We start from the raw sequence: 12,307 nt of genomic DNA, 5'->3' as shown, positions 1-12,307 counted from the left end.
TCTTTGCAAGCAAAACACTCCCAGCACCTGAAACCATATTGAGCCATGATAGTAGAACCTCGATGACAAGCTTACCTAGGAAGTACCGCAAAATGACCGTCACCTGTTCCAGCGCAGTATCATGCGTTCCATCCTCGAACGTTGTCCACTCTATGGAACGAAGTAGCAGGAGCTCGATATCTGATGGAGTGGCCTGCAACGGAATAACATAAGACTGGTGGTAGAAGCTGGCAAATAGTGTTCAGTCCATGAGTTTCGTGAGATGCGCGTCCCACTAACCTCAAATGCTCTATCAATTGTTTGTTTGGCAGCGACGACCGCCTCCTTGTGAACGTCTAGACCATGCTCTCGCGCACGAGTCAATGCTAATCGACGATCGTTGACGTCCGCTGTAAGTTCGAGCAAAGTCAAGAACATCGCATATCGCTCGACTGCGTTGTCTCCTAGCGGGACAGCATACATTGCAATCAACTCTCGTTGGCCTGCAGCCTGGCAAGGAAATTATTGAGGAACAAACCAACTAAGGACAAAGTCTGACCTCCAACACTTGTAGGTAAGCCTCAAGAATGACTTGGGTCGCGAGCGGCGGGACTGGAATGTCGATCGTCTGCAAATAAAGGCAGAGGTGGGCGAAGAAACGCATCATGAAGAAACGTGTCATTGTAGGATACCTGCTGCTTTGTTAGAGAATGTCAAATGCACTTTTTTCGACTTACTATGATGATTCGGGATCAAAGTTTGCATCCCTGAGCTCAGTTGCAAAGGTTTCGAGCAATGAACTTGTCCGATCGAGGATGATCGATGGTCGCCAGCTGAGAGACATGGAATGCGTGGTCTGCGGTAGGACTAATTGACGGTCAGCACATGGAAAATAGACGTGAACGCTACCTAGTGTTTCCAACGTAGATGTTCCTTCCCTCTCCTACTCTTCTTCCTCGGCTGCATCTCATGTTTGCGGTCTGTTTCTCCTTGCATAAGATACTGATTTGCGCCCACAAATGGTCTTCCCATATCCGACATGCAGACTTCAGGACATTGAATGATTGCGGGCAGGGCACAAGAGCTGCATAGAGAATGCACTCTGGATCTGGGAGGCGGGACTTCAAGGCATGTTGACAAGATGGTATACAAACGGTTGAATGGCGCGCGCACATTCAGGGCTGCTCTTGCGCATGTTGATGTCCACAATTTTCGACGTGAGTTTCCCTGCCATCCTTTAGCATCCCAAAGCCATCGATGCTGTCGTCACCTCGTTGCTCATTCGCTGTTGGGCAGATTAGAGATACATATACGATACGTGGAGTTTGACTTACCAATTTAGCCACGAGGCTGTCGACGTGGGGCTTCAAAAGTATACATGTCGACTTCGGCTTGATACTGCACAGAAACACATCAGCTCAACACGAGAACGAGGAACTGAGAGATTATGTGCACCGTCCTGAGACATAAAGCTCAACTTGGTGGAGGTACACCTTAAGGATTTCGGGAGCGAAGACAGTCACGAAATTGTCTGCAAACGCACCATACTCCTTCTGCATCGGCAATGGGAGCTGAGAGGGATTTCCGAAGCTACAAGGCTCTCAGAAACACGCGGACGGAATCCTTGAAGAAAACACAGACCAATGGGTTAGTCGAACGAGGATTCCATAAGGCCACTTCTTGGCCTTCCATCATTCACATCTCTCCCGGTCTTTCTCGTCAGCCGGAACACCTTCCACAGGGGCAATCAAATCCACGATGCGAAACAAGAGTCTTCCCCAGGGAACGAGTGATTCCGGGCTCTGTGGGACAGGTCTAGTATCAAAACATACCTAGCTATGTGACTCCATAGAAGCTTAGTGTGTCACAACAGGATATAAGCCACAGAAGGCCAGCAGGAGAAGCCCAAATTATGTGCATATATGCGCAATAAGAGTGCCACGGAGGGCATGAAAGGTGCTTTAGAAAGGTCCTGGAGGCCCAAATGAGTAAAAAAACACGTATAACAGCAGAAAAGGGGCGCATATAGGCATGAAGGGGGTGTGCATAGTATAAGCACAGCAAAGGAACAAGGTGAAACATACCAGGAAGGCACAGAAAGGGTGTCGGCACGCGAATATTCATCAACCCGTGTCGAGAAGGAGCGAAAAAGGCCAGAAAAATCTGTGCATACGCTGACATGCACAGTACTTAATGCAGGGATGGGTGATGGAGAAGTGCAGGAATATCGCCCGCAAGTCCTTTGTTGACGTGTTATTTGTGAGATCACGTGACCATGCATAATCACGCATTAAGTGTTGCACGAGATGATATCCAACCACCCTTAGAAATTTCTGGGCAAACCGACGGACACATGCATGGTCTATGATACGGACACTGTGCAGTGATGAAACAGAAATTGTAAGTCATGATTCATTGGCTAATGTTAATGATACATAATAGTGCATACAAAACCAGCGCTAGCACCAGCATCGTTTGGAGCGAACCCTTCGGTTGTCGACTCCTTGTGTTGGGGCCCCTGATAGGCAAGTTATCTCCTCGGGTAGTACCATTATCCTGAGACGCGCGTACACAATTGTAATCACCTGCTGCCTGTCTAGATGGCACCTACATCACAATCACAGTAAGCACCATGAAACCACGATAATATAAGATCCTTAACACTCACCACAATCAATCGCGCCTGCTCCCTTGGAACCACCACCCTCCTCGCTCTCCGTATCTCAAACTCAGGTTCCGTCCCATCAAGCTGCGCGTACGACTGCCGAGGTCCGTTGTGAAGTTCGTAAATGGATTGTGCGTGGGATATCTATGAACATCAGCATGACACGTCCGCGACGGGCTCATAGTACCGTTTGAAAAACTAGTCTACAAGCAGAAACACAACCGACCACTTCCGTGCTCTCCAGTATCGATCTGCCCTGCTGTGGGTGGCTCCTGTGAATCGGGGCTCGTTGAAGGAGGGGAAGAAACATAGTCTTCATCATGAATCCATTCATTGTCTTTTCCCGGGGGCATCTGCTGCAGCGTTCCGCTGTAAATCGATGCGTGAGATCTAGAAAGCAGTGAGCAAAAGTGACCGCGCGAACAACTTTACCCTATGCGAGAAAAACATCGATGATAGCCGGCGATGTCTGACCTGTCCGAATGGGCCACCAGGATTGGGTGGCGGGTGGTGTTGATGTGGGTCGAGACTATAAAATGTAAGACGAATATCTGATGATGGCAGTCCCACTCACATTCTTGTGGGGATTTATATGTGAATGAGGCAGGGGCGCTGTAGCAGGGAACTGCGAGGGAACCGTCGAGTCAACTGCGAAGCAAACAGATGCAGGAAAAATACGTCCAGGAGATTACGAGGCTCACGAGGGCATAAACAAACTGTCAAGTTGTGTCGTGTGAAACATTGGTCAGTTGATACGGTAATAATATATCAGGGGAAATCTGAACTTACCAGGGGCGCATCAGACTGATGGCGGCCTTACACGTTTAGGAGGGTATTGAGGTATGTCTGAGGGAGTGTCGTTGAACCTGCGAGCCCATTGTCATCAACCATCATTGCGTCATTGGCCCGTAAAAGATTGTGGCGCGGGAAAGTGTCCGCATAAGGTAATTTCAGACTTGGGGAATTTTGGTGATGTAGTACTGTTGTGCCGCTTCGATGGGATCAGGTAGTGTGATATGCTCCACCTATTGTATGCACCAGGTCCGTATTCTGCGCTCACTGTTCACGTCATATTGAATTATTAAGTTTTATGTGCCCGATATCCATTCCCAAATTCCCACTTGCAGGGGTCCCTAGTGCACTCCATTTATGTGTTTTGGGTTTTCCCATGTCAGCTGTGGTTGTGTGCCTAGCCCAGATACGAACATATGACAGTCAATAGTCTTGTCTTGCTACAAGTGTGCCAAGTGTTTTGAAGACTGCAACGACTTGCGGAGCTGTATGGCTTTTATGTAGACGAGTAAATTGCAACCCTCACGCAGGGCGGTACGAGGTGTATGAGGCAAGAGAGAACACCATAAAGCAACAAAGTTCCAATTGACGACCTCATGACTGATGCGAAGTGGGACGACCACAACTAAAGAACAATCCGCAGCACCTAACTTCATAAGAAACCTCTCCCGTACCACCACTTGAGCCATGTGTTTCCGTTGGTCGTCCTTGGGGCCCTTGTATCCGCGGAGCAGGTTGACCTGGTTGTGTTGAACTACCCGCCTCCTCGCGACTTGCGTCTTGTGTAGCTGCAGCCAATGCTGCTGCGGCCAATTCTGCAGCGGTGGGAGGGGCAATGGCAATTCTCTGCAATCATATTTATTTCAATGATATCAAAAAGGAGCGATCGCGAGCCACTCACATTTTTCTTGCGGCCGGCAGCCACATCAACGGTGCGTCCAGAGATTCCTACAGGAAATGAGTTGAAATTCCAACCCGGGGCTCGAGCTTGTGACGTACTTGTAGGTCGAGTGCTGAAACGCAGCGAACCAAGCAAATTACGCCAATGAGGGGCAGACGATGGGCTAGCAGGCAGAACTGTGCGAGGAGGCGCGGGGCTTGTATCAGTGTCCCAGAAGTCCTTGCCCTGTATCACTGTCAGACTTACAAGAGCTCAAGGAAGAAAAACTATACTGACATATTTCGCTAAACCTCTGTTGTTGGACTGCTGCTTGGAGGCTATATGTCCGTCAAAGATCTAATAGAATGAATAAGCGTTCGAAGGATCAGTTCATCACTAATTAGCGCACATCTCTCGGTCGGCGGACTGGACGTCCCTAGCAAAACAGTTAGATGCAGTGTGAAAGAGAAGAATAGGTGACTTGCCTTGAGCTTTGTGTCGCGCTTTGCATTGCTCTCATCCGCATGCTGAATTATAACAAAAATCAACTTAGCAATGACACTGACAACACATAAACACACTCACATCATCATCGCCTTGTCGTTTCAGCGCTGCCTCCATGCTCCATATGTAGACTTTCGTGTCTTTTCCACCACTAACAATGTATTTTCCATCGGGGGACATGGCAACAGCCAAGAGTTCATCGTCGTGCAAGAGTGGGTCTCCGACTTGCTGATTGGTCTCGAGGTCCCAGATGCGGACTGAGCAATCATTTGATGCGCTGACAAGATGGCATTCATCTGGGGAAAGACAGAGGGAGTTTACGTCACGGGTATGACCCCTGAAAATAACGAGCTCCTTCCCATCAATGAACTGCCACTTTCGGATGGTGTCATCATATGATGCGGAGAAAATGTGTGCGCCGTCCTGAGACCAACATAACAACGTCACGTGGCGGTCATGGCCCTTCATCTCCACAAGCAGCTCGCCTTCTTTTGACCACACTCGAATCATGTTGTCCGCCCCACCACTGGTGAACGTGTCGCCTTGTGGAGAGTATTTGACAGCATAAACCCAACTGTGACCGGTCTCTATCGGTGGCGCTATTTGTTGGCCAGAATCTGGGTTCCAACGGCGTATGGTCCCATCGTACGATCCACTTGCTATCTCCCGTGCATTGGGAGACCAATCGAGGCCCCTCACTGTACTGTCATGGCCCTCCCATGGATCGCCGATCATAGTGCCCTTTTCGACTTTCCACAGCCGTAGCCTGCCATCCGCGCTTCCAGATACGACCAATGTTTCATCTGGGGACATTGCCATTGAGCCTACTGTTCCTCCGTCACTATTCCAAGGCTTCCCTACTGGCTCTCCATCTCTTGTCCATTGACGAATTGAACCATCATCCGACGTGCTCATTATATTGCAACTGGTAGCCAAATAGGTGAGGCTCCGAATGACTTTGGAATGACCCTCAACAACACATTCCGGCATCATACTCCCTGGTGGACGTTCTGGCGTTGGTTTCTTCCACGATGTGGTTCGAGTATTGTGGTTGACGAAGTAGGACCGACCGAGTGGTGAGATGTACCATTCGCATCCGGGAACGAGTTGTCCGGGATAATCTATTCTTCACCATGAGTTCCTCGCTGTTAGTGGCACATTCTTCGCTAACCTATTCGCACCCCTGGTAAAGGTTGGATGCGTGTATCCATGGGAAGTGAGTTGTCCTGGTACATCATTTCACCATCGACCAGCTTAAACTGCCGCCATTGAGGAGGAAGTGCTTCATTCCCGCCTGCTTCTTCTTGAGTAAGTCAGTAGGCACTACAAGGCAGTTACTCGCCTTTCCAAAGTGCATCCTGGCGGTGCTGTGCACCATAGCGTGGGGGATCCTCCTCCCTCGTCCGAAGAGGTGCACCAAACGCCGGTGAATCCAACAGTGGTTCTCCGTCGCTCTTTTCGGCTGATATGATCAACTTAACCTCGTCGCGCAACATGGTGCTGATTCAATTTTTTTTCGAAATGTTGCCGTGCTTCACGGATGAGTTGACGGTGAGACAGAGCTCAATAGTATGAGAATGAATAGACGAGATGGTGGAAGTGATGAAGAGACCTGCAAGACGGTCAGGTGTGCATACTGGATTTGTAGGCGTGTTTTTTAACCGCACATCAATGACAGTGCTTCGAATGTTGGGGCAGTTTGATAGATTTCTATACACACGCTAAATTCGTCAGCGAGCGTCAAGATATGACGATAGCCGTACTATGCTGGTCAGATGTAAGATCTCCGACTATATTTCTATAATTCTACACGCGTCTGTATGGATTAGTACCGGATGATGCTAAGTAACGCTGCAGTGACTCGCCTTTTTACTTGCGGACCAAGCTCCTTGGAATTGTACTCTAGGCAAGAAGAAACATTAGCGACGTCGGAGGTGATAACAAGACCTGCTAGGCGGTCACTGCCATACTACGCGACAGACGCCTGACGTATACATCTCAGTTCCCATCACGGTCCGCGTTCAGAGCGTTAATAGTGGTGACACGAGGATCTGTCAAGGCATCATATGTATGATGAAGGTTATCTAACCACTGGACCTCACGCTATGGAACACTCAAAGACATATCCGCGGACGTTAGCTTGCGATCGTGATCACATTGCCTTTGTTGAACATGATCGCAAACAAGACGCTGATATACTGCCTTCCCTTTACAATAATTCATAGTACTGTTGAACGCATATAGTCAGTCCTGAGGCGCGTAATTGACAAATTCCAACGCACTGATCATCTCATCTCATAGTATGCAATGGACATCAACTTTGTTAAAAATCGTCTGCGAAATGCGGCTGGGATCATTGGATGGCCTGGCGTTAGACAACTTAAACTCCTAGATGAAAGAAGAAAACGCAAAACTGGCCGAAAAACGATGGCATACAGCTGATGGATAATGGCGTACGTATGTCTCACTGATACGTCAAGCTAAATGATAGCTCACATATGCGAGCTCTCTGCAGTATCGCAGACATAGTGACGAGATTGATCTTGATGCTTGCAGGGTGATGCATCAAGTTTTGGGCCAGAAGATATCGTGGTCCTGACCCAACACGAAAATGTGAGATCAAACCCACGTCACTCTAGCCGGCAACGATCTGGTCGATCCTTGAAACGCTCGCGATGAGGAGAAGATGGTTGATTCGTTTTGAATAGGATCCGTAAATGATGTTGGAGGACTGTACCACAGCGATGTTCCTTATAATTGGTTCATACAAGTACATGTTCGATATGATGTCCCAAGAACAACTTTGAACATCCCGAAGCGAGTGGTCACTGGTGGCGCAACTGCACGTGCACTGAGTCAACGTACACCAAACTTACGGCGTTGGCGCCAATCATGTACAGCCCCATCTGCGGGAATGGTCCAAGCCTTGCCCTCTGACCACTACCGCCACCAGTTGACAACACACCACTATGGTGAGAGCAGAGCGAAAATATGTCGACCTCATGCGGCAATCTGCTTATGACTACTGGGCTAACTGGGATCCAGAGGACCCAATCGAGGTCAGCGCTATCGCATCCATGTAGAGTGGGCACGCTGACTGAAGGGCATAGGTCGGATCGTACGGCCGTTTTGATCTCGATACAACACGATTCACTGTCCTTGGTAACATCTATGATCCGGAATTCCAAGTCCTACTTGATGCTGTCGATGGGAAGGTCAAGATGTCAGACTATCCGCCAGTGTTGGATCCAGTAGAGCAGGATAAGATTATCACCTCCTCGGGTACCAGGAAGCAACCCTTTAATCCAGGGGCAGATGCGTGAGTGCAATTGAGAGGATCTTGTCGGATGTTTGTTCTGACTGGCTGCTACTAGCAAGAAAGAGAACTTCAACAAAGCTTCATTCAAGATGAATTTTAAGTTCCACCCGGGCAAGCGAGGTGCCGTACTCGTCATTCACAAGCCCCGTCTGTATCACGTTCCATGCAACAAAATCCTCGACGTGCTATACAGAATACCAGAGCTCAATGGCCTGTGGATTGTTCCATCAGTCTACAAGTGCCGCGCGTGGTCTATTTATCTGTCAAGTAAACGTATGTTTCCTCTGTTCCAATACATGACTTGTGCTCATGTTCATAATCAAGTCGACGAGATTGTTTCTGTGGCACTTCTTCCGTCGCAGGGCTTCGACCTTGCATGGTGGTCCAACTCGGACTCGGAGTTCCTCCGCCAGGGCACCGACAAGGATAGCTTCGTCTCACCACTCTTCACCGCAAAGCAAAAGCTCCCATTGATCCGACGCTACTTGCGCGATATGCCTACACCAGACCCCGAACCAGGTGACAAATTGTATGTTACCCCTGTAGCATCTGACAGGTTGATCACACTTGCTGATTCGCAACATAGTTGGATAGAGGGAAGTGCAGGTTGGGAGCCCGTTGATGAGGATGGTTATGATGATCCTATTTGGGATGGGGTAAGTGTCAATTTCTCCTAGTTTCGCAATGTCTCACTCGCTGTTATTCCTGCAGGATTACGAGCCGACTGTAGCGAGAGTGTGGCGACGCATCACATGTAAATATACGACGCGGTGGTGAATACTTACCACCTTCCAACATGATCTTTGCGATTATTTGCGTATTGTAGGATGTAGTGCGGACAGGTCAGATTATCACGGACTAGGCAGCGTCTCAGAATAAGTACGGGCCAAGCTGAAAATATCATAGTGAAATTCTCGTTCTTTCTGCATTTCATATCAGAATGTGGCTGTGCAAATTCCAACCAGACCGCAGTGGACCACGGCGCTGAATCGCCGCTGATGACGATCAACTTGAACGTTGAGCACAAGTTGAGCATCATGCATCATGCATCAATACAAACCACATGATGTCGCAGTTGGGCGCCAGCCAGTGCCACTGATTTCAATTCATCACAGTTGCTCTACCCTTACCATATTTCCAGCATCTTTGTGGCGTTCAAATCGCCCGATGACCGAAGGTAGACTCAAGCGAGGAGGTGCACCTGAGCTAACTCATCCTGAGCAGGAAGATTAGACATTGGGAAGGTGCACTTGAAGGGGGTTGTTAGCAGTTGAATTCAGGAGAGACAGGTAAGTGATCCGTCGGCTTTTTCATGTCTCGCCTCCCACATGTCCGAGTCATACTGACGAAATGTGACCTTAGTGAGTGACTTGTGGAGGAATTATTATGTTCCCCGAGCCCGAGCCAGCGAGGCGGAGGGAGACAGTGCCGATGTCCTCATCGAGAATTCCTATTGAGATGGCAGTTTGTCAAAGGCTGTTTCAGTGGTTACTGCACCACACTACCATCACACATAGGCCTGTGTACCATCGACGAACCACGCGATTTCACTGATGGAACGTTTTAGCCGATGCAAATGTAGCAAGAACATCTAGAGAATGGAATGGAATCAACAACGTGAACAAATTGTTGAAATAACGAACAGTTCTTCGATCTTTTGCGGTGTTCAGGTGTTAACCGAAGGCACTGAGTCAGCTTCCCCTTGTACTCGACATCATACGACAGCGCCTGCTTCGGTGAATCAAGATGGGAACGGATATCATCCTTGTAGTGCTAACTTCGGCGATCAAAGCGCTGGGCGATGGGTATTTAGGGCGAGCGCATACGTCCACCAGGTTTGACGCTCCCTCCCTCCCATCTAGAACAGTATGACCATAGTCTCAGATGATCCCACTTGGTGGCCGCTTATCAATTCGAGTCGCATAGCCAGCTATTTTGTCGGTTCGTGGAGAGGTATTCGGGTGATATCTCGATCTAACCTTGGTTGCGGTTTTGCAGTTGCCGCCTCTGCTGGAGTGACGTATGATTGGGGTGAGTAGAGTAGTATCCAAGAATAGCTGACATTCAACTTATGGTATTTCCAGCACTTACACTCGGACAAGAGGTAAGTTGATGCCATTACCGCAGTAGCCAGCACTCTAACAACAGTTTTTATATAGGTCGAACTGCTCTGGGTAAGCAGAGTCCCACTCCCGAAGAACAACAAAATAGAATTGATTCGTTGCAGAGGCAACGTTGGTCCCTGATGACCGTTATGTATCTGAGTGTACGTATCTGTCATTAGTAGTGTGATCGACAATTTGTGCTGACTTGATAATATCCTAGTTGCGCTATCTTGGAATGTTATATGCTGTGTACGTTTGGAAGGCTAAGCAATGGCCGCTCTGCTAATCAGTATCTCTCACATTTAGCCTTTACATTCTGTGTATGATGTCCTCACATACGCTGTATTTGTTTCTTCTAACTGGTGGCATACAGTTGGTGTTACAACAATCCCGGTGACTGATCTAGTGAGTATTCTGCGCTGATTCCTGCCATTGTGATCTGAACGACCTCACTTCCCATATAGGGGTGAGTGAGATTCTTGATCAGCGTGTTGATTCAATATAATAACTACCGCAGCTGTGAGTTTGTTTGGAATGTGATCCTCCGAGATTGATCGCTAACTTCTGGATCTGCCAGGCCGTATTATGTATGTCACAATAAATTGGACAGGTGCCGTCGTATTTGCAATACTGGGCGGTGAGCTAGGCAGTCCTCAATGATAGTAACTTCACTGAAACATCATGCAAGTCATCATGATTGCTCGGTTACATGCCATGTATCAGCAATCCAGAAATTTGCTCATATTTCTCGTTATCGCCTTCCTGACGGTCAACATCGCCAATGTAGTAATCATCGCAATAGCGTTGAATCGGACTTCAGAAGGTAAGCTATAATTATGGTAAGATTTATGCGTCATGCTTATTGATCGATACCAGAGGAGCTCATTCTCTCCGGTACCTATCAGTGCACAGCTAACATTGAAGAAGATATCGTATTTCTGGTCTCCATGAGTTTTATACTCGCCACTATCTGGGAGGTCCTCGCACTGTGTCTCGTGGTTTGGACTGCTGTCAAACACTTCCGTGAATTGCAACGACCGTCGACCGCATGGATTACTATCGGGGACTCTGTCACGGTGTTAATGAAAACTCACGTACTTTACTTTGCGAGGTGAGTTCATAATGTGAACGTGGTTCTCTTTTCCTGCTGATATTCTGCGCGTGTTAGCTTTGTTGCTATCTCTTGCTTCAACCTCGTTTATTTGTCTCCCACAATCTCAGCGGTATGCCGATTTGTACCTCTGCATGCGACCACAGTTCATGATTTTGATTTCTATAGGACGCATATTCCATGGGAACCCAGGTTTATCTTGGTTTTAATGAAATTTTCTCGCTCATCCAGATGTTTGTGCTGGGACCACGCCTCATCCTTAGCGTTCGAGAATATCATACTAAGCTCGCGGCTGACTCCGATGCGGGGATCAGCATGAATTCAATTGTTTTCCAAGAGCACATACACGTATCAACTGGCAGTGGTGTGTAGCATGGGAAATGATGGACGAGCTCAAGAAGATTTTAAAGTAACTGATTTTGTAGACTGTAAATATTGTATAGTGATTGATATCAAGTACTAGCACCGTTTCCGTTGCTCCGTCTGCAACTTCCTCAAGCACCAGTGCAAACTTCAAGCTTACCAACGGCCAGAACGCTCAGAAGCTCAACGCCCAATGCGCTACGCTGACTGCCAATTCTTCCTGCACTGGTGAGTCCACTTCACTGGAGGACCATGTCGTTTTCTAACATTTTATGCAGAGGGTACCAATGCATGCGTCAATGGCGCTTTTGCGCAATGCGTAGGGGGAACGTACGCGACTCAATCCTGTGGATCGGGTCTCCCTTGCGCTGCCCTTCCTCTCGTCAACTCTGCTGGAACGTCGATCACCTGCACCACCAATGCTGATGCCTTGGCTCGCATTGCGGCCACTGGCGCGCAGGGTGGCTTTACTGAATAAGCCTTAGTAGTCTTCAATGCTGGCATAAAGTCGGTGACTAAGTCGCTAGTCGATATCAATATCCTTGTTTTTCTTCTGCGTTTTGGGTTATGGTATGGTATATCAGCCGCT

General features: G+C 48.3%; 3 protein-coding genes across 3 annotated transcripts; 2 read left to right on the top strand and 1 right to left on the bottom strand.

The window, feature by feature from the left end:
• Nucleotides 1–69: 69 nt before the first annotated feature.
• DEU56DRAFT_100676 (uncharacterized protein) lies at nt 70–748 on the bottom strand. The gene is made up of 3 exons (XM_041344558.1): nt 539–748; nt 280–489; nt 70–227 (listed from the first exon to the last, which is right to left on the bottom strand). Exons 1-3 carry the CDS (start codon nt 659–661, stop codon nt 120–122), a joined length of 441 nt encoding a protein of 146 aa, XP_041202753.1. The 5' UTR covers nt 662–748; the 3' UTR covers nt 70–119.
• A 6,987-nt stretch (nt 749–7,735) lies between these two features.
• Nucleotides 7,736–9,059, top strand: DEU56DRAFT_834999 (uncharacterized protein). The gene is made up of 6 exons (XM_041354731.1): nt 7,736–7,879; nt 7,931–8,139; nt 8,195–8,412; nt 8,464–8,668; nt 8,726–8,795; nt 8,851–9,059. The coding sequence occupies exons 1-6, from the start codon at nt 7,790–7,792 to the stop codon at nt 8,914–8,916; spliced, it is 858 nt and encodes a 285-aa protein (XP_041202752.1). The 5' UTR covers nt 7,736–7,789; the 3' UTR covers nt 8,917–9,059.
• Nucleotides 9,060–11,440: 2,381 nt separating this feature from the next.
• DEU56DRAFT_100243 (uncharacterized protein) lies at nt 11,441–12,267 on the top strand. The gene is made up of 4 exons (XM_041344557.1): nt 11,441–11,467; nt 11,524–11,764; nt 11,819–11,946; nt 11,997–12,267. The coding sequence occupies exons 2-4, from the start codon at nt 11,736–11,738 to the stop codon at nt 12,194–12,196; spliced, it is 357 nt and encodes a 118-aa protein (XP_041202751.1). The 5' UTR covers nt 11,441–11,467; nt 11,524–11,735; the 3' UTR covers nt 12,197–12,267.
• Nucleotides 12,268–12,307: the final 40 nt, after the last annotated feature.

The sequence above is a fragment of the Suillus clintonianus genome (assembly GCF_016758775.1).
Source record: "Suillus clintonianus strain FC179 chromosome Unknown DEU56scaffold_129, whole genome shotgun sequence".
In the NCBI taxonomy this organism is placed as follows: Eukaryota; Fungi; Basidiomycota; class Agaricomycetes; order Boletales; family Suillaceae; genus Suillus; species Suillus clintonianus.
The sequence above is the reverse complement of the archived record's forward strand: the minus strand, read 5'-3'. Positions and strand labels throughout refer to the sequence as shown.